At 41.3% G+C, this 25,438-nt stretch overlaps 1 protein-coding gene across 3 annotated transcripts in view; it reads left to right on the top strand.

The window, feature by feature from the left end:
- The window catches only part of etnppl (ethanolamine-phosphate phospho-lyase), a 61,264-nt gene that overhangs the window by 23,949 nt on the left and 11,877 nt on the right, over positions 1 to 25,438 (top strand). For 2 of the 3 annotated variants that reach the window (XR_016483212.1, XM_021615425.3), the window contains exons 10-13: positions 6,419 to 6,508; positions 7,224 to 7,354; positions 7,515 to 7,585; positions 14,048 to 14,677. Coding sequence is in view for 2 of the 3 variants with exons in the window: in XM_021615425.3 (XP_021471100.1) it covers positions 6,419 to 6,508; positions 7,224 to 7,354; positions 7,515 to 7,585; positions 14,048 to 14,152 (397 nt within the window). In the remaining variant the exon portion in view is untranslated. Of the gene's footprint in view, positions 1 to 6,418; positions 6,509 to 7,223; positions 7,355 to 7,514; positions 7,586 to 14,047; positions 14,678 to 25,438 lie in introns of those variants that run through there. The other variant, XM_090184096.1, reaches the window with a different exon arrangement.

The raw sequence follows: 25,438 nt of genomic DNA, 5'->3' as shown, positions 1-25,438 counted from the left end.
GGTCAATAACAAAAGTTTATCTCAATACTTTGTTATATACCCTTTGTTGGCAATGACAGAGGTCAAACGTTTTCTGTAAGTCTTCACAAGGTTTTCACACACTGTTGCTGGTATTTTGGCCCATTCCTCCATGCAGATCTCCTCTAGAGCAGTGATGTTTTGGGGCTGTTGCTGGGCAACATGGACTTTCAACTCCCCCCAAAGATTTTCTATGGGGTTGAGATCTAGGCCACTCCAGGACCTTGAAATGCTTCTTACGAAGCCACTCCTTCGTTGCACGGGTGGTGTGTTTGGGATCATTGTCATGCTGAAAGACCCAGCCACGTTTCATCTTCAATGCCCTTGCTGATGGAAGCAGCTTTTCACTCAAAATCTCACGATACATGGCCCCATTCATTCTTTCCTTTACACGGATCAGTCGTCCTGGTCCCTTTGCAGAAAAACAGCCCCAAAGCATGATGTTTCCACCCCCATGCTTCACAGTAGGTATGGTGTTCTTTGGATGCAACTCAGCATTGTTTTTTGGGGGGGGAATTTTACCCCCTTTTCTCCCGAATTTCATGGTATCCAATTGTTTTTAGTAGCTACTATCTTTTCTCATCGCTACAACTCCCGTACGGGCTCGGGAGATACGAAGGTTGAAAGTCATGCGTCCTCCGATACACAACCCAACCTGCTTCTTAACACAGCGCACATCCAACCCGGAAGTCAGACGCACCAATGTGTTTGAGGAAACCCTGTGCACCTGGCAACCTTGGTTAGCGCGCACTGCGCCCGGCCCGCCACAGGAGTCGCTGGTGCGCGATGAGACAAGGACATCCCTACCGGCCAAGCCCTCCCTAACCCGGACGACGCTAGGCCAATTGTGTGTTGCCCCACGGACCTCCCGGTCGCGGCCGGTTACGACAGAGCCTGGCCGTGAACCCAGTCTCTGATGGCACAGCTGACCACTGCGCCACCCGGGAGACCCTAACTTAGCATTCTTTGTCCTCCAAACACGACGAGTTGAGTTTTTACCAAAAAGTTATATTTTGGTTTCATCTGACCATATGACATTCTCCCAATCTTCTTCTGGATCATCCAAATGCTCTCTAGCAAACTTCAGACGGGCCTGGACATGTACTGGCTTAAGCAGGGGGACACATCTGGCACTGCAGAATTTGAGTCCCTGGCGGCGTAGTGTGTTACTGATGATAGGCTTTGTTACTTTGGTCCCAGCTCTCTGGTGGTTCTGGGATTTTTGCTCACCGTTCTTGTGATCATTTTGACCCCACGGGGTGAGATCTTGCGTGGCGCCCCAGATCGAGGGAGATTAGTGGTCTTGTATGTCTTCCATTTCCTAATAATTGCTCCCACAGTTGATTTCTTCAAACCAAGCTGCTTACCTATTGCAGATTCAGTCTTCCCAGCCTGGTGCACGTCTACAATTTTGTTTCTGGTGTCCTTTGACAGCTCTTTGGTCTTGGCCATAGTGGAGTTGAGTGTGACTGTTTGAGGTTGTGGACAGGTGTCTTTTACTGATAACAAGTTCAAACAGGTGCCATTACAGGTAACGAGTAGAGGACAGAGGAGCCTCTTGAAGAAGTTACAGGTCTGTGAGCGCCAGACATCTTGCTTGTAGGTGACCAAATACCTATTTTCCACCATAATTTGCAAATAAATTCATAAAAAATCCTACAATGACAGTGATTTTCTGGATTGTTTTCTCTCATTTTGTCTGTCATAGTTGAAGTGTACCTATGGGGAAAATTACAGGCCTCTCTCATCTTTAAGTGGGAGAACTTGCACAATTGGTGGCTGACTAAATACTTTTTTGCCCCACTGTATATACTGTATTTCATACCATCTTTTGCATCTTGCCTATGCCGCATGTCACGAACCGGCTCAAAGCCCGTAACAAAGGGAGACAACGTGAAGATAAGGAGTAACCAAATATATATTTATTAACTAAAGCAACTAAGGAAAATATACAATGGTGTGTGTAATCAGTAGTGTAAGTGAGTGTTTGCATGCATGAATGTGATAATGCAGGGTGTTGAAAGGTGCCAAAGGAAACAAACAAAAGGCCAACAAGAACCACAGCACAATCTACAAAGGTGTCTGCATGGAGAAAGTCTCTTCCATGAATGTGGAAGAGGTCTATTTATCCTGGGAGACACCGGGCCCAGGTGTTTCCCATGAAGCTGACGACCCTCTCAACTCCGCCCACCGGCATCCTAATAAGGAAACAAGAACAAAGACAGAATACAGCAGACAGAGTGGGAGGGTCGTCACATTCCCCCCCATAAAACCGGGGACCAACAAGGACCCCGGAACAACATACCAGCCTCTGCGACCCAAATTGACACAGCCCCTGCGTCCCAAATTGACACAGCCTCTGCGTCCCAAATTGATGAGGGGTTATGTGTTCACACCTCCACCTGCACCAACCAACCTCCTCCTCCCCAGACCTCAGCAACCTTTGCGCATAGGAAGCAATATTTAAGAGGAAAGAACACAAGACCAGGCAGGAAAGATAGAACTTGACAACCCCAACCAATGGTCAGTCACGTAAACATTCAGGAACATGGCACAAAAGACCACAACAGCTACAAACTCCAACGAAAAGAACATCAGGGTCCTTAATTTTTACAACTCCCAACGATTCATAGTCACTTCCAACGATTCATAGTCACTTCCAACGATTCATAGTCACTTCCAACGATTCATAGTCACTTCCAACGATTCATAGTCACTTCCAACGATTCATAGTCACTTCCAACGAAACAGAATCACTAATTTCAATAATTTAACCTTGTAGTGTTCAGCGATCTTCAACAGCTGTTCTTTAGTACATAATTCTAACAGTTCCTCTGATGGAAAGCGAATGAACTTGTCTACATGACACCATAGTCATAAATAATCTTGCTCAACCCCTCTGCTGAGCACATCAGACCACAACCAGAGAAATGACAATCACCCTGAGCACCACAGAAGAGGGACGAGATACGGAGCTTCCCCAAAACCTACAATAACTCAACCCTAGTCTTCGTGCAGATTTGCGGTGGGTATTTACACACTGTAGCCCGCTGGCAAGGAAATAGAACTCCCCAGCATGCTGGCAAATTCCACCAAGCCACGGATGTGCCCCCGAGACAACTGCTCAGTCCACAGACACCACACAAAAATAACATTTAACCATGCCCAACATGTCCAAAATTGAAACACGTCAATAAGCCTATCAGGGGAAAAAGGCTATAGCTCCGGGTAGCAAGTTCCACTACCCTACACAAATCTCCTACCGAGGTACACAGCCGATTTACTCACCTCCTCAGACGGACTTCCCAACAGAAAGTAGAACAAGAGTTTCCAGGCTAGGCAGGGCCTGGAAACTAACCATTAGCTCTCTCTCCAACGCAGCACACAAACCAAACATCAAAGGCAACCAATACTGGGCCTATCAAACTCAAACACAATATGCAAACCAAACACGTACCTCCACAGTCTCCCAAACCAATAGTTCAAAGATCCCGGATGAGCCCCCACTTGTCACGAACCGGCTCAAAGCCCGTAACAAAGGGAGACAACGTGGAGATAAGGAGTAACAAAATATATATTTATTAACTAAAGCAACTAAGGAAAATATACAATGGTGTGTGTAATCAGTAATCAGTAGTGTAAGTGAGTGTTTGCATGCATGAATGTGATAATGCAGGGTGTTGAAAGGTGCCAAAGCAAACAAACGGCCACCAAGAACCACAACACAATCTACAAAGATGTCTGCATGGAGAGAGTCTCTTCCATGAATGTGGAAGAGGTCTATTTGTCCTGGGAGACACCTGACCCAGGTGTTTCCCATGAAGCTGACGACCCTCTCAACTCCACCCACCGGCATCCTAATAAGGAAACAAGAACAAAGACAGAATACGGCAGACAGAGTGGGAGGGTCGCGCACCACCATCGCGCATCCATATATTTATATGTGCATATTCTTATTCCATCCCCATACATTGTGTGTATAAGGTAGTCATTGTGAATTTGTTAGATTACTTGTTAGATATTACTGCACTGTCGGAACTAGAAGCACAGGCATTTCCCTACACTCGCATTAACATCTGCTAACCATGTGTATGGTAAAATTTGATTTGATAAGTGTGCCTTGAATTTAAAACAAAGCACCCCCACACCATCACATCTCAACTTCAGGAGGCTGAAGAAATTTGTCTTTTCACCTAAACCCTCACAAACATTGACAGATACACAATTGAGAGCATCCTGTCGGGCTGTATCCCCGCCTGGTATGGCAACTGCACCGCCCTCAACCGCAAGGCTCTCCAGAGGGTAGTGAGGTCTGCACCATTTCAGTTTGTCCGTGATGTGTATGCCGAGGAACTTACACTTTCCACCTTCTCCACTACTGTTCCGTCGATGTGGATAGGGGGGTGCTCCCTCTGCTGTTTCCTGAAGTCCATGATCATCTCCTTTGTTTCGTTGACATTGAGTGAGAGATTACTTTCCTGACACCACACTCCGAGGGCCCTCACCTCCTCCCCTGTAGGCTGTCTCGTTGTTGTTGGTAATCAAGCCTACCACTGTAGTGTCGTCCGCAACTTGATGATTGAGTTGGAGGCGTGCATGGCCATGCAGTCATGGGTGAACAGGGAGTACAGGAGAAGGCTGAGAACGCACCCTTGTGGGGCCCCATTCTTGAGGATCAGCGGGGTAGAGATGTTGTTTCCTAACTTCCACCTGGAGGCCTCCACAATCAACCGACCTCAAACCAATTGAGATGGTTTAGGATGAGTTGGACCGCAGGAAAAGCAGCCAACAAGTGCTCAGCATATGTGGGAACTTCAAGACTGTTGGAAAAGCATTCCTCATGAAGCTGGTTGAGAGAATGCCAAGAGTGTGCAAAGCTGTCATCAAGGCAAAAGGTGGCTACTTTGAAGAATCTAAAATCAAAAATATATAATATCTCAGAACAAGAATAGACTGATGAGTTTCAGAAGAAAGTTCTTTGTTTCTGGCCATTTTGAGACTGTAATTGAACCCACAAAAGAAGGCTAGTTTTAATGCTTCAGAACAACAGTTTTCAGCTGTGCTAACATAATTGCAAAGGGGTTTTCTAATGATCAATTAGCCTTTTGAAACGATAAACTTGGACTAGCTAACACAATGTGCCATTGGAACACAGGAGTGATGGTTGCGGATAATGGGCCTCTGTACGCCTATGTAGATTTTCCATAAAAAATCTGCTCTTTCCAGCTACAATAGTCATTTACAACATGAAAAATGTCTACACTGTATTTCTGATCAAGTTGATGTTATTTTAATGGACAAAAAATGTGCTTTTCTTTCAAAAACAAGGACATTTCTAAGTGGCCCCAAACTTTTGAACGGTAGTGTATGTATTCATACTCCGGACTCCGACATTGCACATCCTAATATTTCTCTATTTCTTAATTCCATTATTTTACTTTTAGATGTGTGTGTATTATTAGATATTACTGCACTATTAGAGCCAGGAACACAAGCATTATACTACACTCACAATAACATATGCTACATATGTGTATGCGACCAATAACATTTGATTTGATTTGATTTGACACACACAGGGAAAAACATCCACTGGCAAGAAATATCAAGTAGGTCTACTCACTTAACTAAGGGGGAGAGAGACCTATCATCTGAGCCTGATACTGACTCCCTAATATTGCAATAGCTTAGAGCTCTACACATTGACCATTGATCATGTATTTGGGTGTCACAGTTGTGTTTCGGTATTTGCAGATATACAACATCAATAATGTTTTTAGTCAGATTTATTTTTTTTGGGGGGGGGGGGTTTAAACAATATCGCATTGTAAAGTCTTAGGCAAGTAATAGCTGTAAATTTACACGGAATAATTTGACTTAAGTAATTACAAAACATTTTGTGCACACTGAAGAAACCACTGATCTATATACAAATATACACAATACCAATGCTTTTACCACTAGTAGTGATGGGCACCAATATCAATAATTTGACATGGCAAGGCATATTGTGATATCGATTGATCCGTCTTGTTATCCTTCCCATTATGTAAAAATGCTAACTTGACTGCTACTGCATGCACAAAACCCTTCTCACAGGCTCTCAACTTAGCATGCTGATGTGCAATCAGCGGTAGATAGGCTTCCCATTGTATTCAAACGGGTTGAGTAGGTTTTAGGCTCCTTTAGGAAAAGTCCATACTTATATCAGTTGCATTTTTCTAGTTGGTGCCTATCACTCACCACTACAATATGCCAATGTACATATCCAGTGTCAAATTACCCTGAAACCTATAGAGGATTCTTAGAAATGCAGCTGGTAACTTTCAACATGACAAAGGTTCACAAAAGCTCTGTGTGTGTGTCAGGGTTCAGACTGTGATGATGTAATGTCTGATAGGGGTCGTGGCCTGTTTGTTGGGGCGGAGCTTGTGAGAGATCGGGTGAAACTGACCCCTGCTACAGCGGAAGCTCAGGACATCATTTACAAGTGAGTGACTCATTTAGGCCATTTTTAGACATTTATAAAACGTACTTAGTTTTTATACGGCATTTTAGCATATGGTCAGTTCTTAAAATGAGATTAAACACAGTTTATAAAATGTCTTCACATTTATCAAGCCGTGTAAATCACACATAGAAGCATGTTTTATCAATTAGAATCATGTTAAATCAAATAGCACATTTTCAAATCAAGTATAAGGTTTTTAATTCACAATTTGCCATGGATTCTGACTTATTTTTTTAGGATCAAGTTCTGTGAGTATTTTTGAGGCCCATGTTGGTTTAGGTTTCAAACATCACATGATACCGGTGATGTGTCGTATTGTAATGATCTCAATAAAAGTTTATAAATTGAGCAATGCAGAAGCACACATGAACTAAGTGCAGTTATATGAGCATATTAAGACCAAAAATTGTTGGGCACCTCCTCCTAGTTGTAGTGTTAACACAACGGTTATGTAAATGTTTGGGCATACTCGTCATTGACAGCCATTGTCTCAACCCCAGTGTAAACGTGGCTGTACTATAGTAACCTAACCTATAGTTCAGCACTTGGGGGATGGCCTCAAGTGAAGAAACATATCTTCTCTTGAAAATCTTAATTGTAATTGATCCAGAAGAGACTTGTAGACCCAGAACAGATATTGCAGTATGCTTGTTTCATTAGGACAAATATGGAGTTCCAAACTCTGTTTCCCCAGACTGAAGGAACAACACATCCTACTAAGTGCAGATGGTCCTCATCGCAATGTCCTCAAGTTCAAACCACCCATGTGCTTCTCTGAGGAGGACGCCGACATGGTCGTGGAAAAGATTGACCAGATTCTCACAGGTACTCGTAATGCCCCTCTGAGTTTGTGAGCTGTTGTCTGGAAAGTAGCAAAAACCACATTCTTCTTTCTCTTGTCCATTATTCAAAATGCTTGTAGTGTCATGTCACTGTGGTACCATGGCAAGAAGTTTTATTATGAGTATTATTTTTTTTTTTACAGACATTGAGAAGGCGTTGGGGTTACAAATGCCCTCCACAGTACATACAGAGAATGGAAGCCATAAGAGAAATGTAAGTCTGGCCCTAGCTCCTTCCCCTCAATCTCTTTGGCATTCACAGATCTAATTTTAGCAGTACCAGTGTGTCGTCACTGATTATGTTAATGTCTTGTGATATTGTTTTGGAACTGAATTTCCATAGCTAGGGCTGACACTTAGGACTTGAGAAGAGCAGAACCAATGAACTCAGCATGATCAATACAGTTGCTCTGTGAGAAGGTGTTAACTGTGGAAAGTGTTAAACCATGTTCACAGTTAGCCATTGTTATTTAAATGCTGGCTGAAAAGTACTAGTGGCCTCGCCTTGGTTCCTAGTCAGAGCAAGTCATCGGAGGCCATGGCCCAGTGAGTCACTCTCTGGAGCCGGGCAGTGGAAGTGGAAATACAAAAGTCTGAGCCTTTTTAGTAAAACACCAGGGTAAGTCCTCAGTGGAAATTCACCATAATGATGCATTTATACGAAGGACTTACCACACACCAGGGTGTCATATGCTTTTAGGATTCTACGATCGCCAATTGTTTTTCAAAATTAACAATTTCCTGCATATTATGCGAAGGCTAGCAATTTGAACCAATCACTTCCCAGTTACCACATAATTTGGTTCAATCAAGCCAAACATGAAACTTTTTCCCACGTCACCGCATTTTCGTGACAAATTGGACAAAATCATTGCATATAATGATCAATTAGCCTTTTAAAATTATAAACTTGGATTAGCTAACACAACGTGCCGTTGAACACAGGAGATGGTTGCTGATAATGGGCCTCTGTATGCCTATGAAGATATTCCAATTACAAATCTGCCGTTTCCAACTACAATAATAATTTACAACATTAACAATGTCGGCACTTATTTCTGATCAATTTTATGTTAATGTAATGGACAAAATATGTTATTTTCTTTCAAAATCAAGGACATTTCTAAGTGACCCCAAACTTTTGAATGGTAGTGGACAGTCGTGGCCAAAAGTTTTGAGAATGACACAAATATTAATTTCCACAAAGTTTGCTGCTTCAGTGTCTTTAGATATTTTTGTCAGATGTTCCTTTACAAACTGAGGCAACAGACTTTGTGAAAATTTATATTTGTGTCGTTCTCAAAACTTTTGGCCACGACTGTATATATCTATATATATATATAAAAAATATAAACGCAACATGCAACACTTTTTATGATTTTACTGAGTTACAGTTTATATAAGAATATCAGTCAATTTAAATATATATATTTGTCCCTAATCTATGAATTTCACGTGACTGCGCAGGGGCACCAAGCCCACCCACTGGGGAGCCAGGCTCAGCCAATCAGCCACAAATGGGCTTTATATTACAACCAGAATAATTCCTCAGTTTCATCATCTTTCAAGGTGGCTGTGGTTGTGGTCAGTAGTTGTGTGGTTGTTGTCAGTAGTTGTGTGGTTTTGGTCAACAGTTGTGTGGTTGTGTTCAGATGTTGTTTAGTTGTGGTCAGTAGTTGTGGTCAGCAGTTGAGTTGTCAGTAGTTGTGTGGTCAGAAGTTGTGTGGTTGTGGTCTGTAGTTGTGTGGTTGTGGACACTAGATGTGGTTAGCAGTAGTGTGTTTGTGATCAGTAGTTGTGTGGTTGTGGACAGAAGTTGTGTGGTTGTGGTTAGTAGTTGTGTGGTTGTGTCAGAAGTTGTGTGGTGTGGTTTGTAGTTGTGGTTGTTGTCAGACAATATGTGGTTGTGGTTACTAGCTAGCTACGCCCAGGACCAGAGCTGGACCAGAGCTAGTGCAGACCATAGCAGAAGTTTGTGTTTGTATTTATTATGGATCCCCATTAGCTGCTTCCAAAGCAGCAGCTACTCTTCCTAGGGTCCAGCAAAATTAAGGCAGTTTATACAATTTTAAAAACATTACAATACATTCACAGATTTCACAACACACTGTGTGCCTGTGTGCCCCCCAACACACTGTGTGCATATTTAGCTAAAACAAATCCAGGTTAGCAGGCAATATTAACCAGGTTTAATTGCGTCACTTCTCTTGCGTTCATTGCACTCAGAGTCAGGGTATATGCAACAGTTTGGGCCGCCTGGCTCATTGCAAACTAATTTGCCAGAATTTTACGTAATTATGACATAACATTGAAGGTTGTGCAATGTAACAGGAATATTTAGACTTATGGATGCCACCCGTTAGATAAAATATGGAATGGTTCCGTATTTCACTGAAAGAATATATGTTTTGTTTTCGAGATGATAGTTTCCGGATTCGACCATATTAATGACCTAAGGCTCGTATTTCTGTGTGTTATTATGTTATAATTAAGTCTATGATTTGATAGAGCAGTCTGACTGAGCGATGGTAGGCATCAGCAAGCTCGTAAGCATTCATTCAAACAGCACTTTCGTGCGTTTTGCCAGCAGCTTTTCGCAATGCTTCAAACATTGAGCTGTTTATGACTTCAAGCCTATCAACTGCCGAGATTAGGCAGGGGGGTGCGGGCTAATAGCGTTTCAAACGTTACTCGCTCTGAGACTTGGAGTAGTTGTTCCCCTTGCTCTGCATGGGTAACGCTGCTTCGAGGGTTGCTGTTGTCGATTTGTTCCTGGTTCGAGCCCAGGTAGCGGCGAGGAGAGGGATGGAAGCTATACTGTTACACTGGCAATACTAAAGTGCCTAGAAGAACATCCAATAGTCAAAGGTATATGAAATACAAATGGTATAATAACTACGACCTAAAACTTCTTACCTGGGAATATTGAAGACTCTGTTAAAAGGAACCACCAGCTTTCATATGTTCTCATGTTCTGAGCAAGGAACTTAAACGTTAGCTTTCTTACATGGCACATATTGCACTTTTACTTTCTTCTCCAACACTTTGTTTTTGCATTATTTAAACCAAATTGAACATGTTTCATTGTTTATTTGAGGCTAAATTGATTTTATTGATGCATTATATTAAGTTAAAATAAGTGCTCATTCAGTATTGTTGTAATTGTCATTATTACAAATACATTTAAAAAAAAATATATATATATGTTTTTTTTAATATATACAGTGCCTTGCGAAAGTATTTGGCCCCCTTGAACTTTGCGACCTTTTGCCACATTTCAGGCTTCAAACATAAAGATATAAAACTGTATTTTTTTGTGAAGAATCAACAACAAGTGGGACACAATCATGAAGTGGAACGACATTTATTGGATATTTCAAACTTTTTTAACAAATCAAAAACTGAAAAATTGGGCGTGCAAAATTATTCAGCCCCTTTACTTTCAGTGCAGCAAACTCTCTCCAGAAGTTCAGTGAGGATCTCTGAATGATCCAATGTTGACCTAAATGACTAATGATGATAAATACAATCCACCTGTGTGTAATCAAGTCTCCGTATAAATGCACCTGCACTGTGATAGTCTCAGAGGTCCGTTAAAAGCGCAGAGAGCATCATGAAGAACAAGGAACTCACCAGGCAGGTTCGAGATACTGTTGTGAAGAAGTTTAAAGTCGGATTTGGATACAAAAAGATTTCCCAAGCTTTAAACATCCCAAGGAGCACTGTGCAAGCGATAATATTGAAATGGAAGGAGTATCAGACCACTGCAAATCTACCAAGACCTGGCCGTCCCTCTAAACTTTCAGCTCATACAAGGAGAAGACTGATCAGAGATGCAGCCAAGAGGCCCATGATCACTCTGGATGAATTGCAGAGATCTACAGCTGAGGTGGGAGACTCTGTCCATAGGACAACAATCAGTTGTATATTGCACAAATATGGCCTTCATGGAAGTGGCAAGAAGAAAGCCATTTCTTAAAGATATCCATAAAAAGTGTTGTTTAAAGTTTACCACAAGACACCTGGGAGACACACCAAACATGTGGAAGAAGATGCTCTGGTCAGATGAAACCAAAATTGAATTTTTTGGCAACAATGCAAAACGGTATGTTTGGTGTAAAAGCAACACAGCTGAACACACCATCCCCACTGTCAAACATGGTGGTGGCAGCATCATGGTTTAGGCCTGCTTTTCTTCAGCAGGGACAGGGAAGATGGTTAAAATGGATGGGAAGATGGATGGAGCCAAATACAGGACCATTCTGGAAGAAAACCTGATGGAGTCTGCAAAAGACCTGAGACTGGGACGGAGATTTGTCTTCCAACAAGACAATGATCCAAAACATAAAGCAAAATCTACAATGGAATGGTTCAAAAATAAACATATCCAGGTGTTAGAATGGCCAAGTCAAAGTCCAGACCTGAATCCAATCGAGAATCTGTGGAAAGAACTGAAAACTGCTGTTCACAAATGCTCTCCATCCAACCTCACTGAGCTCGAGCTGTTTTGGAAGGAGGAATGGGAAAAAATGTCAGTCTCTCGATGTGCAAAACTGATAGAGACATACCCCAAGCGACTTACAGCTGTAATCGCAGCAAAAGGTGGCGCTACAAAGTATTAACTTAAGGGGGCTGAATAATTTTGCACGCCTAATTTTTCCGTTTTTGATTTGTTAAAAAGGTTTGAAATATCCAATAAATGTCCTTCCACTTCATGATTGTGTCCCACTTGTTGTTGATTCTTCACAAAAAATACAGTTTTATATCTTTATGTTTGAAGCCTGAAATGTGGCAAAAGGTCGCAAAGTTCAAGGGGGCCGAATACTTTCGCAAGGCACTGTATATATATATTTTTTTTTTTAATCGGCCGATTAATCTGTATTGGCTTTTTTTGGTCCTCCAATAAATCGGTATTGGCATTGAAAAATCATAATCGGTCGACCTCTAGTCAGTGATTGTGTGGTTGTGGTCACTTGATGGTCAGAATTTGTGTGGTTGTGGTCCATAGTTGTGTGGTATTGGTCAGATGTTGGTTGTTTGCAAAAAAGTTACAGAAAATGTTGACGCTGTTACTAAAATAGCTATATTGTTATAGATCTGTACTAGATATTTCTGTTATTATTTCAGATTTGAATAACAGAAAAGTAGACCAATATGTCATACACTCTGTCTTTATGGAAAAGTGGTCAAAGTCGATGATTTGTGTCAAATGTATTTTTGCATTGACAGTGAATGGCAGTTGGAAATGATGATGTCACAATGGGGAGCAAAAAAGGACAAACAAATGTAGAACAGAAAAAGTAAAAGATAATCAAAACATTTTATGCAAGCAACCCGAGTGAGACCATTCTGCACATTTTAAAAGTTTGAACGGCGTTTCTAGCTGAAACAGTGTAGGAGGAGTAGCATGCTAAATAATAATAAGGAGTATTTTGAATATTGAAGCTGGGGTTTTGCTGTGCAAGCCCCTCAATAAGAAGTATGTCATAGACTAAAGCTGGGGCTTTTGCTGCGCAAGCCTCACAATAACCTTTGACATCAAACTTCGTACGTTGATATGTAACAGCCCAAGACCTCTGCGAAAACAGTCGGGGTATCCACATTTGTTATATTTGAAATAATAGCACTGGACGAGTTTACCACAGTCGGTTTCCCGATTGGGCTAACAGTAACAGGGTGGCAGGTAGCCTAGAGGTTAGAGCGTTGGCCCAGTAACTGAAAGATTGCTGGCTCGAATCCCCGAACTGCCCCTGAACCAGGCAGTTAAACCACTGTTACCCGGTAGGACGTCATTCTAAATAAGAATTTGTTCTCAACTGACTTGCCTAGTTAAATAAAGGTACATTTAAAGAACAGCAGAATACAAATATGTGGTCACAAGATTATTACAGACTATGCCCCTGGAAATATGGTTATCTGTAGCAGTACGATGATAACGCTGTGAAATAGTGGGAATGAGATAAGTTACCTGAGCAGGGGTTTGGCTGTATTTGAGTCAATATTTTATAAGATAAATTTAGCCCTTTTCATATTTGAATGCAAGCCATCCCTCTTTTAAAACTGGGGCTTCTCACAAAAGTGGTAAAAATTGGCAATGTACTCCAAATCCATTGAGAAATTGTAGCATTTAAGGCAGAAGAGATGACTAAAGCATTCCATTCCGTGACCTATTCTTGGTAGCGGCCCGGAAATGAGAACCCACTTGCCTGTCTCCTTTAACCTGCCTATCAGCCCTCAGAAGTAATCTTTTACTAACATGAATGACTACTGTGGGAGCATTCAGGTGCTTCTCCATCACCACAGGGACCTGGTATTATTATAGTATAGTATTATCTTTTCAGATCTGTGGACACAGAAGGTTTGTGGCAGCTTAATTGGGGAGAACGAGCTCGTGATAATAGCTGGAGTGTAATCAGTGGAATCATATCAAATACATCAAACACATGGTTTCCAGGTGTTTGATGCCATTCCATTTGCTCCGTTCATTATTATGAGCCCTTCTCACCTCAGAAGCCTCCTGTGGTGGACACTGAAAGGGTGGGTGCTAGGGGAAAGAGCTAAAGGATATGAAAACAGGAGAGAGAATGATGATACTGAGAATGCAGCAAAATGTTACACATACTCTTTGCCTTCAGATTCATCCATATTGCTCTCATCATGTTAATTTGATCACAAGGTTCAACCTGAGGAAAACGGATGTCATCATTCAAATGGAATAGGCCATAGCCGTGATACGTCTCAACAGCATGCCTCTCAGCAAAACAAAAGGCTGAGGCCTTAATGGACTTGTGGAGTTTTGCTACTGTCTTATAAGACCTGAATAGTGTGCCCTGCACACTTACATGTTTCAATGGATAAAGGAAGCGACTTCATTCTCAAACCTATAATTACTTTTTGTAAGCATTTATAATATGTTAGTTACACATTGATGTTATAATCCTAATCTCAGGTACTTTGAAATGTGATTGGAAATTTGGCCAGGCATGTATGTTCCTCTGTATACAGACAAATGCAGATGAACTAGAAACCCATATTGACAGTGAGGAACAAACTTAATGTGCTAATGTCTAGGATGTCTTTAGAGTCATGCATTGATCCCTCACTGTGACTTCATATTAAATAGTAAATGACAATGATTACAAATGCTAACTTTTTCAAAGTATCATTATGAAATATAAAGAACATGCCTACTGAAAAGACTATAAAGTAGTATTGGCCATTGTCATGTTATTGCCCACATTTAGAGGTTCTTCAATGAAAGCGTTGTTCTACAAAAATGTCAAATAAACAATGCAGACAGAGGGAACAGAATTGTTTATCTTTGTGTCTAGCAGCCTCTTGTGTACATTGAAAGAAAATGCTGAGGAGCAGAGTTGGCTACACAGAAACATTGGACAATACATGGTGCACTGCTATGCTAATTGTGGCAAGAACAAGTACCAAAAACACTTAGCCCAGGCGTTTATTTGCTTAAATCACGGAACACAACAGGCGCTTACTAGAGACAGGCTTCTATTTTAGCTTTTGCTAATTTGTATAGTTAATTGTTTAATACCAGCTTTTATTGTACTAATATGTTATAATTTGCACACGGTGTCACATTTCTTTTGTCTTAGTATGCCTGTATAAAATAAAATACAACTTTTCCTTGACAGGATAATCATTGACTGTGCCTTTCCGGCAGTTCGTACTTTCACTACTAGAGGGCGATCTGCCAATTTCTAGTGGTCTGTACTCCCAAAATAGTTTTTGTGCTTGCCAGTTAGCAAGCAGTTCTCAGCTCTAGCAGTGTCTTACAGCCGATAAAAATGGATGATTGCCATAATATTTGTATATTTACTGAATTATTTAATGTTAACATATCAAACATTAAACCTCAAACAATTCATGGTAACCTTTAGATCCAGCGTTAATTTGAAACGGGTGTTTATTTGCTGAAATGTGAAATTGGCTGGCTATTAAATGGGACGGGGCTATTTGAGACTCAGCAAGTTAAGTTACATCAGGTTCCTATTGCCCAATATGCTAACGTTTGGTCAATGCAACACTGAAGTGTAGGGGATATTTGTCCTAAAATATTGTTTTTGTCTTTGGTGAAGGGTTCTGTTTTGTTCCCACTTTTGTATATTTTATAAGTTCTTACAGACTGTGTAAATGAAATGTTCCTGTGAGAGCCCAGGTCAGCCTTCTGCAAAATAACCAGAAACACCATGGCCCAGTCCTAGATGACTTTGTCTAGTGATGTGATAGATCACATTTAGGGCCTTTAGGGCCACATTTAGGGCACTACATAACTTTGATGACAAACTAGGTCCAGGAGAGATACTTGTGTAGTGTAAAGAGAGATAGATACAAATCTCTCTTTAAAGACATGCTCCAGAACTTTGGCAACTAGTTAGTACTTTTTAAACTTCCTGCTTTGGGCTGGATGTGTCAATGTGTAGTTCATACGTATGAGCAGAATTACTGTTTTACCTCAATTAGCCAAGAGTGTGCAAAGTGGTTATCAAGGCAAAGGGTGGCTACTTTGAAGAATATTAAATATATTGTGATTCGTTTAACACTTTTTTGGTTGCTATATTATTCAATATGTGTTATTTCATAGTGTTGATGTCTTCACTATAATTCTACAATGTAGAATATAGTAAAAATTACTACAGTTGAATTCAGAAGTTAACATACACTTAGGTTGGAGTCATTAAAACTTGTTTTTCAACCACTCCAAAAATGTCTTGTTAACAAACTATAGTTTTGGCAAGTCGGTTAGGACATCTACTTTGAGCATGACACAAGTAATTTTTCCAACAATTGTTTAGATGTGTTCACTGTATCACATCATGGGAAAATAAAAAAATATCAGCCAAGACATCAGAAAAATAATTGTAGTCCTCCACAAGTCTGGTTCATCCTTGGGAGCAATTTCCAAACGCCTGAAGGTACCACGTTCATCTGTTCATCTGATGTCAGCTTCAATATATCCACATAGTTTTCCTGCCTCATGATGCCATATATTTTGTGAAGTGCACCAGTCCCTCCTGCAGCAAAGCACCCCCACAACATGATGCTGCCACCCCCGTGCTTCACGGTTGGGATGGTGTTCTTCGGCTGGCAAGCATCCCCCTTTTTCCTCCAAACATAATGATGGTCATTATGGCCAAAAATATAGGGCTTGTTTTACTGTGGATATAGATCATTTTGTACCTGTTTCCTCCAGCATCTTCACAAGGTCCTTTGCTGTTGTTCTGGGATTGATTTGCACTTTTTGCACCAAAGCACGTTCATCTCTAGGAGACAGAATGCATCTCTGTCCTGAGCGGTATGATGGCTGCGTGGTCCCATGGTGTTTATACTTGCGTACTATTGTTTGTACAGATGAACTTGGTACCTTCAGTCGTTTGGAAATTGCTCCCAAGGATGAACCAGACTTGTGGAGGTCTACAATTATTTTTCGGAGGTCTTGGCTGATTTCTTTTGATTTTCCCATGATGTCAAGCAACGAGGCACTGAGTTTGAAGGTAGCCCTTGAAATACATCCACAGGTACACCTCCAATTGACTCAAATGTCAATTAGCCTATCAGAAGCTTCTAAAGCCATGACATCATTTTCTGGAATTTTCCAAGCTGTTTAAAGACACAGTCAGCTTAGTGTATGTAAACTTCTGACCCACTGGAATTGTGATACAGTGAATTATAAGTGAAATAATCTGTCTGTAAACAATTGTTGGAAAAATGACTACATGTAGATGTCCTAACCGACTTGCCAAAACTATAGTTTGTTAACAAGAAATTTGTGGAGTGGTTGAAAAATGAGTTTTAATGACTCCAACCTAAGTGTATGTAAACTTCCGACTTCAACAGTATCTGATCATAAATTACTGTTTCTAGCACTTTAGACAATATACTCAAAATAGACACAGGTCTATAGTTTTGCCCTTCTTGTGGTAAATGCACTCCAAGTCACTTCTTTTAATGGGTATGCCATCAAATACCAGGCCTAGATCTTATGTGTTGTTGATCTGTTACTTTTTCTGTATAGAGAAAATAGTGGTCAATGTAACACCGCTGCTTGTTTTTATTAATACACATCATTGCGGTTGTTCACAGAATTTACTGGCTGGCACCTACGATTTTGTGCAGGGAAATCGGTTTCCAGATCTGTGTTTATATTAGTGGCAAGTTCAACACAGATCTCCTGCCCCCATGCACTTCTCTCAATTTGAGCTGTGATAGGGAAAGAGCACCACCTTTTGGACATCCCGCCAAAGTGTATCATCTCCAAGGACTTATTTCAACATGCCTGGATCTCCAAACAGAATTCACAGTTTCACTAGCATGAATTCAGTTTGGATTCAATATTACCACACATTGTATAATCTTTGGCGATACTTCATTTATACAGAGAACCCACATTTAGACCAGGGTCTCATTTTCAATGGTGTGTTCAAATAATAAAAAATCTAAACACCTTAAACAGAGAATTACAGAGAAAAAAAATCATATATAGGGGGGAAAAACACAGTACCAGTCAAAAGCTGACACACCTACTTCGTTTTTACTATTTTCTACATCGTGAAGACATCAAAACTATGATATAACACATATGGAATCATGTAGTAACCAAAAATGTTAAAAGTTCATGTGGAATTTCTTTACCTCTTATTGCGTTTGAGCCAATCAGTTGTGTTGTGACAAGGTAGAAGTGGTATACCAAATAGGGATAAGTCAATATTATGGCAAGAACAGCTCAAATAAGCAAAGAGAAACGACAGTCCATCATTACTTGAAGACATAAAGGTCAGTAAATCCGGAAAATATCAAGAACTTTGAACGTTTCTTCAAGTGCAGTTGCAAAAACCATCAAGCGCTATGATGAAACTGGCTCTCATGAGGACCGACACGAAAAGAAGACCCAGAGTTACCTCTGCTGCAGAGGATAAGTTCATTAGTTACCAGCCTCAGCCATTTAGGATCTTGAATACAAGACATGCATCGGTGTATTGCACAAGATTTTCCCAACTCAGGAGCTCATGCTTTCTGAGGATGTAACAATGATGATGGCTATTGGGCTTCCTATCAAGCACTTTGAGAGGCTGTTTGTAGACAGACTGAATAGGTTTTAATGTTGTACAGCAAGCTTGGGCCCAAATCAAGCAGCATGTTAAGTGGGGGAGTATCATAGATTTGAAGTACAGTTTGCAACCTCGGTAGTCAAACAATTTTGTATGAATCGGAAATTAGCTAGGTTGAATTTATCTGAATTACCTTTTTCATATGCTTTTTAAAAGAGGTTGGAATCACGTATGATGCCAAGGTACTTAAAATCAGATACCACCTGGAGCTTCTCCATTGACACATAGACATCTGGCTCAGTAGCATCTGTTGCCCTCTTTGTGAAGAACATGCAAACAGTTTTTTTCAGATTGAGATGAAAACACGAGTCACTGAGGCACTTTGTGACCTGGACCATTACAGTAGTGAGTTCTTGTGCAGCTTGTTATTTGCTCTTTGCATGCTGTATCACTGTATCATCTGCATACATTTGAACATCAGACCTAGTACAGACAGAAGGTAGATCATTAATGTACAGGCTGAACAGGAGGGGCCCCAGTATTGACCCTTGGGGCACGCCCACATCATAGCTAAGTGTGAGCGACAGCTCATTATGACACACTGAGTTCTGCCTTCAAGGTATTATTTCATCCATCTCAAGGCATCAGGGGAAAAGTTGAACTTGGACAATTTTGTGATGAGAATCTCATGGTTAACAGTATCAAAAGCCTTCCTGAGGTCCAGAAACATAGCCCCAAAAACACCCCCTTTGTCCATCTTGTACTTTACATTTTCCAGAAGAAAGCAGTTGGCCGTTTCTGTGGAGTGTTTCGCTCTGAAGCCAAACTGCATGGAGTGTAATTTGAAGGGGCTGTTGTTGAGGTGGGCAATCAGTTGTTCTGCTACACACTTTTCAACAACCTTAGACAACACAGGTAGTATACAAATGGGCCTGTAGTTACCCACATCAGCAGGTTCGCCCGATTTAAAGATGGCCGTTATTATGGCCGACTTCCATACCCTTGGAAACACCCCAATACCAATAGATGTGTTGGTGACATTAGTAATGGGGCCAATGAATGACACGTTGTAGTTTTTAAGAAAGGTATGTCCAGCCCAAACATATCTTTGGCTTTAGAGTTCTTTAGTGAGCTAATCACCTTGTTCACATTTGACTCAGAAACCTCCCTTATGAAGACAGGTTGAGTGTAATTTACTAGCACTGAGCCCAAGAAACCAGTGGAGGGGTTCTGTGTCAGTACCCTGAGAGTCAATAAAGTAGGAATTGAAGGCTATTGCTATTTTGACTGCATCCTGTGTTAGATTGTTATTCACCATGATTTCTAGTCTTTTTGCAGTGTTACTATGGTCTTTCACTGTTAACTTTTTTAGATTCTCCCAGATCAATTTAGAATTTCCCTTTGCTTCACCAATTATGTCAATCAAAAAAGTTTGCCTTGGCCTGTCTGATTTCTTTCATCACCTTATTTCTCAACATGGTAAACCTACGTCTGTCATGCTCTAATTTGGATCTTAGGGCTATTTTCAGAGCATAATCTCGTTCTTTCATCAATTTCCAGATTTCTCCATTTAGCTAAGTAAGAGTGCTCTTTTGGCCAGGTTTGGATTTGATTTTCTTTAGGAAACCACTTATTGTAGTCTGGATTGTGGATAGAAAAACCTGACTATCAGCTTCCACATCTGTATAGGACAAAAGATCATTCCAGTTAATTCCCTTAATTGCGTTTTCAAAATAGTTTAATTCACTCTTAGGTATTCTTAGTTGATCCGGCTTTCTAACAGTAGAGAGGTTAAACCTGCTCTTAGACAGCTTTCTGGCTATAAGTGTCAGATTATGATTAGATAGCCCAGTAACCATATTGAATGATTTAGTCACTCTCTGGTTTATTACTGAACACCAAATCAATCTGTGTTTTAGAGCAACAACTCACCCTGGTTGCCCCTTTAACTAGCTGTGTAAGGTCAAAGGTATTAGTGAGCCGTTTGACAGTTTTCCTACAAGACTTGTCTTCACAATTAATAAATCTCCCATTAAGATGACCTCTTTCCCAAAATCACATTCCCTAAGCATGTTATTAAACTGATCAAAAAACACACTTTTGGTGGAAGGTGGCTTATACATTCCAAAAAGGTTAAAAAAACATTTGGGGAGACAGTGTTACGTTCAGGCCAATACATTCTAGTTCATTATCACATGACCACTCAATTTGTTTACATCGGATATGTTCTTTAATGTAAATCATACTTAATCATTTCCAAATAAATTCCTTAATTCATATTCCCAAATCAATCTACAATGTGATTTTCCAGATTTTTTTTCTAATTTTGTCTGTCATAGTTAAAGAGTACCTATGATGAAAATTACAGGCCTCTCATCTTTTTAGTGGGAGAACTTGCACAATTGGTGGCTGACTAAATACTTTTGCCCCACTGTACATGCTTACAGTTGAAGTCGGAAGTTTACATAAACTAGTTTTAATCAAACCAAATGTATTTATATAGCCCTTCGTACATCAGCTGATATATCCAAGTGCTGTACAGAAACCCAGCCTAAAACCCCAAACAGCAAGCAATGCAGGTGTAGAAGCACGGTGGCTAGGAAAAACTCCCTAGAAAGGCCAAAACCTAGGAAGAAACCTAGAGAGGAACCAGGCTATGTGGGGTGGCCAGTCCTCTTCTGGCTGTGCCGGGTGGAGATTATAACAGAACATGGCCAAGATGTTCAAATGTTTATAAATGACCAGCATGGTCCAATAATAATAATAATGCAGAACAGTTGAAACTGGAGCAACAGCACGGCCAGGTGGACTGGGGACAGCAAGGAGTCATCATGTCAGGTAGTCCTGAGGCATGGTCCTAGGGCTCAGGTCCTCCGAGAGAGAGAAAGAAAGAGAGAATTAGAGAGAGCACACTTAAATTCACACAGGACACCGAATAGGACAGGAGAAGTACTCCAGATATAACAAACTGACCCTAGCCCCCCGACACAAACTACTGCAGCATAAATACTGGAGGCTGAGACAGGAGGGGTCAGGAGACACTGTGGCCCCATCCGAGGACACCCCCGGACAGGGCCAAACAGGAAGGATATAACCCCATCCACTTTGCCAAAGCACAGCCCCCACACCACTAGAAGGATATCTTCAACCACCAACTTACCATCCTGAGACAAGGCCGAGTATAGCCCACAAAGATCTCCGCCATGGCACAACCCAGGGGGGGGGGTGCCAACCCAGACAGGAAGATCACATCAGTAACTCAACCCACTCAAGTGACGCACCCCTCCCAGGGACGGTATGAAAGAGCCCCAGTAAGCCAGTGACTCAGCCCCTGTAATAGGGTTAGAGGCAGAGAATCCCAGTGGAAAGAGGGGAACCGGCCAGGCAAAGAGAGCAAGGGCGGTTCGTTGCTCCAGAACCTTTCCGTTCACCTTCCCACTCCTGGGCCAGACTACACTCAATCATATGACCCACTGAAGAGATGAGTCTTCAGTAAAGACTTAAAGGTTGAGACCGAGTTTGCGTCTCCTACATGGGTAGGCAGACCATTCCATAAAAATTGAGCTCTATAGGAGAAGGCCCTGCCTCCAGCTGTTTGCTTAGAAATTCTAGGGACAATTAGGAGGCCTGCGTCGTGACCGTAGCGTACGTGTAGGTATGTACGGCAGGACCAAATCAGAGAGATAGGTAGAAGCAAGCCCATGTAATGCTTTGTAGGTTATCAGTAAAACCTTGAAATCAGCCCTTGCCTTGACAGGAAGCCAGTGTAGGGAGGCTAGCACAGGAGTAATATGATAAATGTTTTGTTTTAATGACTCCAACCTACGTGTTTCAACCACTCCACAAATTTCTTGTTAACAAACTATCATTTTGGCAAGACGGTTAGAACATCTACTTTGTGCATGACACAAGTCATTTTTCCATCAACTGTTTACAGAAAGATTAATTCACTGTATCACAATTCCAGTGGGTCAGAAGTTCACATACATAAGTTGATTGTGCCTTTAAACAGCTTGGAAAATTCCAGAAAATTATGTCATGGCTTTAGAAGCTTCTGATAGGCTAATTGACATAATTTGAGGTGTACCTGTGGATGTATTTCAAGGCCTACCTTGAAACTCGGTGCCTCTTTGCTTGACATGGGAAAATCAAAAGGAATAAGCCAAAAATTGTAGACCTCCGCAAGTCTGGTTCATCCTTGGGATCAATTTCCAAACTCCTGAAGGTGCAAACAATAGTAGGCAAGTATAAACACCATGGGACCACGAGGCCATCTTACCGCTCAGGAAGAAGACGCATTCTGTCTCCTAGAGATGAACGTACTTTGGTGCGAAAAGTGCAAATCAATCCCAAAATACCAGCAAAAGGACCATGTGAAGATGCTGGAGGAAACAGGTACAAAGGTGTCTATATCCACAGTAAAACGAGTCCTATATCGACATAACTTGAAAGGCCGCTCAGCAAGGAAGAAGCCACTGCTCCAAAACCGCCATAAAACAGCCAGACTACAGTTTGCAACTGCACATGGGGACAAAGATTGTACTTTTTGGAGAAATGTTCTCTGGTCTGATGAAACAAAAATAGAACTGTTTGGCCATAATGACCATCGTTATGTTTGGAGGAAAAAGGGGGAGGCTTGTAAACCGAAGAACACCATCCGAACTGTGAAGCACAGGGGTGGCAGCATCATGTTGTGGGGGTGTTTTGCTGCAGGAGGGACTGGTGCACTTCACAAAATAAGAAATTGATGTGGATATATTGAAGCAACATCTCAAGACATCAGTCAGGAAGTTAAAGCTTGGTTGCAAATGGGTCTTCCAAATGGGCAATGACCCCAAGCATACTTCCAAAGTTGTGGCAAAATGGCTTAAGGACAACCAAGTCAAGGTATTGGAGTGACCATCACAAAGCACTGACCTCAATCCTATAGAAAATTTGTGGGCAGAACTGAAAAAGCATTTGCGAGCAAGGAGGCCAAGAAACCTGACTCAGTTACACCAGCTCTGTCAGGAGGCCAACATTCACCCAACTTATTGTGGGAAGGTTGTGGAAGGCTTCCCGAAACATTTGACCCAAGTTAAACAATTTAAAGGCAATGTTACCAAATACTAATTGAGTGTATTTTAACACACCAATCCTTATTTCACTATATAGCATACACATTAAGGGAGATTGTGCATTATACATTTAGAATTTTACCACCCTGCATCCCACTGCTGGCTTGCTTCTGAAGCTAAGCAGGATTGGTCCCTGGATGGGAGACCAGATGCTGCTGTAAGTGGTGTTGGTGGCCCAAAAAATATCCTAATGCCCCAGGGCAGGGATTAGCATGCAGTCTTTCAGATGGGACGTTAAACAGGTGTCCTCACTCTGTGTGGTCACTAAAGATCCCATGGCACTTATTGTAAGAATAGGGATGTTAAACCCGGTGTCCTGGTTAAATTCCCAATCTTGCCCTCATACCATCACGGCCACCTACAGTAATCATCCTCAGCATACAATTGGTTTATTCATCCCCTGTAACTATTCCCCAGGTTGTTGCTGTAAATGAGAATGTTCTCAGTCAACTTCTTTCAAAATAATAGATTAAAAATATTTATAAAATCAGGGGGAACCTAAATTATTTTCCAATCATTTGGTTCTGAACAGAGCCATTTGTTTTTTTAGTTCCGTTCCACTGTTCCAACCAGCAAAATAAAGTCCTGAACAGGTTCGAACCCCAAAAAATGTACCGGTTTATATCGTTCCTTTCAGTTAATTTTAAACCTCTGAAATCAATACTTTAAAACATTTAGATCAACATTAAAATTACTATATCAGTGAGGATAGAACAGCTTGCGGCTAACCATTTAATCTTCATAGGAAAGTTGTTAAGAGGCAATGGTATTTTGCCATGACAGCATGGTTTAATTATAATGAAAGACAAACACTGTGCTGCCAGTCACTATGGAGAGAAGTGTGGGGCGCGAGATGCGACTGAAATTTTGCGGGTGGGGAGAGATCAAGAGAGGGTGGAGGCTTGGCTTGCATTATCGGAGTTATGCCCACATAATTATACCTATGGAGGAGAGGCTTCGATGTAGGATCTTTGAACCTCCGAGAATAGCCTTAACTAGCTGGAATTTAAAACAAACTCTTACCTTTTTAGTAACTCCAATGTGAAACCTAACTATAGTCTCCTTTTAACTAGCATTGAAAAAGTGAATCCATTCTTATCTAATTAAAAATCTCTAACGGAGCTGCAGGGAGTCAGGCAGTAGATGGTGAGTTTAACAATAACAAACATGAAGCGATACAAAAGAAGTGTCTGGACAAGAAAACAGAACCAATACTGCCTGATGAGTGAGGCTACAGAGTACTAGATAAAGGGGAAGTAATCAGGGTGTGCATAACGATGGGGTACAGGTGTGCGTAATGATTGGTTGTCAAGACGGATGTTTAGTAATGGAGCGGGAGAAGGCGTGACACTCCCTAATTTCTAAATCACGCATGAAATGTTGTCAGTAGGCTACAGTAACCTATACTTTGGAGGGGGCGGGGCAGGTAGCCTACTCTCACACGGGCCAATTGTGCGCACCGCACCCTATGGGACTCCCTGTCATGGCCAGCCTGGGATCTGTGCCTTAGACCGCTGTGCCACACAGGAGGCCTCGAATGACTGATGTTTTAATATCCGATTTGTCTGTCCATGATCAATTTGCCGGCCATTAAAAAGGGCAGTAATTTGAAAATGTATAGCTCCATTATAATTTATAAATATTTTGTCTGGCTTTAGACATGTAAATGTAACCTGGAGTGAAATGAGTCATCCATATGATGGAAATCTGTCGCAGTGACGGAGAACTTTAACCCGAGAATTAAGATCTTACCTCAATTGCTGGTATGCCAGCAGCATACCACCCTGCATACTACTGCTGGCTTGCTTCTGATGCTAAGCAGGGTTGGTCCTGGTCAGTTTCTGGATGGGAGACCAGATGGTGTTGGAGGGCCAGTAGGAG

This window comes from Oncorhynchus mykiss, chromosome 9, assembly GCF_057628025.1.
Source record: "Oncorhynchus mykiss isolate SJ-2025 chromosome 9, ASM5762802v1, whole genome shotgun sequence".
Taxonomy (NCBI): domain Eukaryota; kingdom Metazoa; phylum Chordata; class Actinopteri; order Salmoniformes; family Salmonidae; genus Oncorhynchus; species Oncorhynchus mykiss.
The sequence above is the reverse complement of the archived record's forward strand: the minus strand, read 5'-3'. Positions and strand labels throughout refer to the sequence as shown.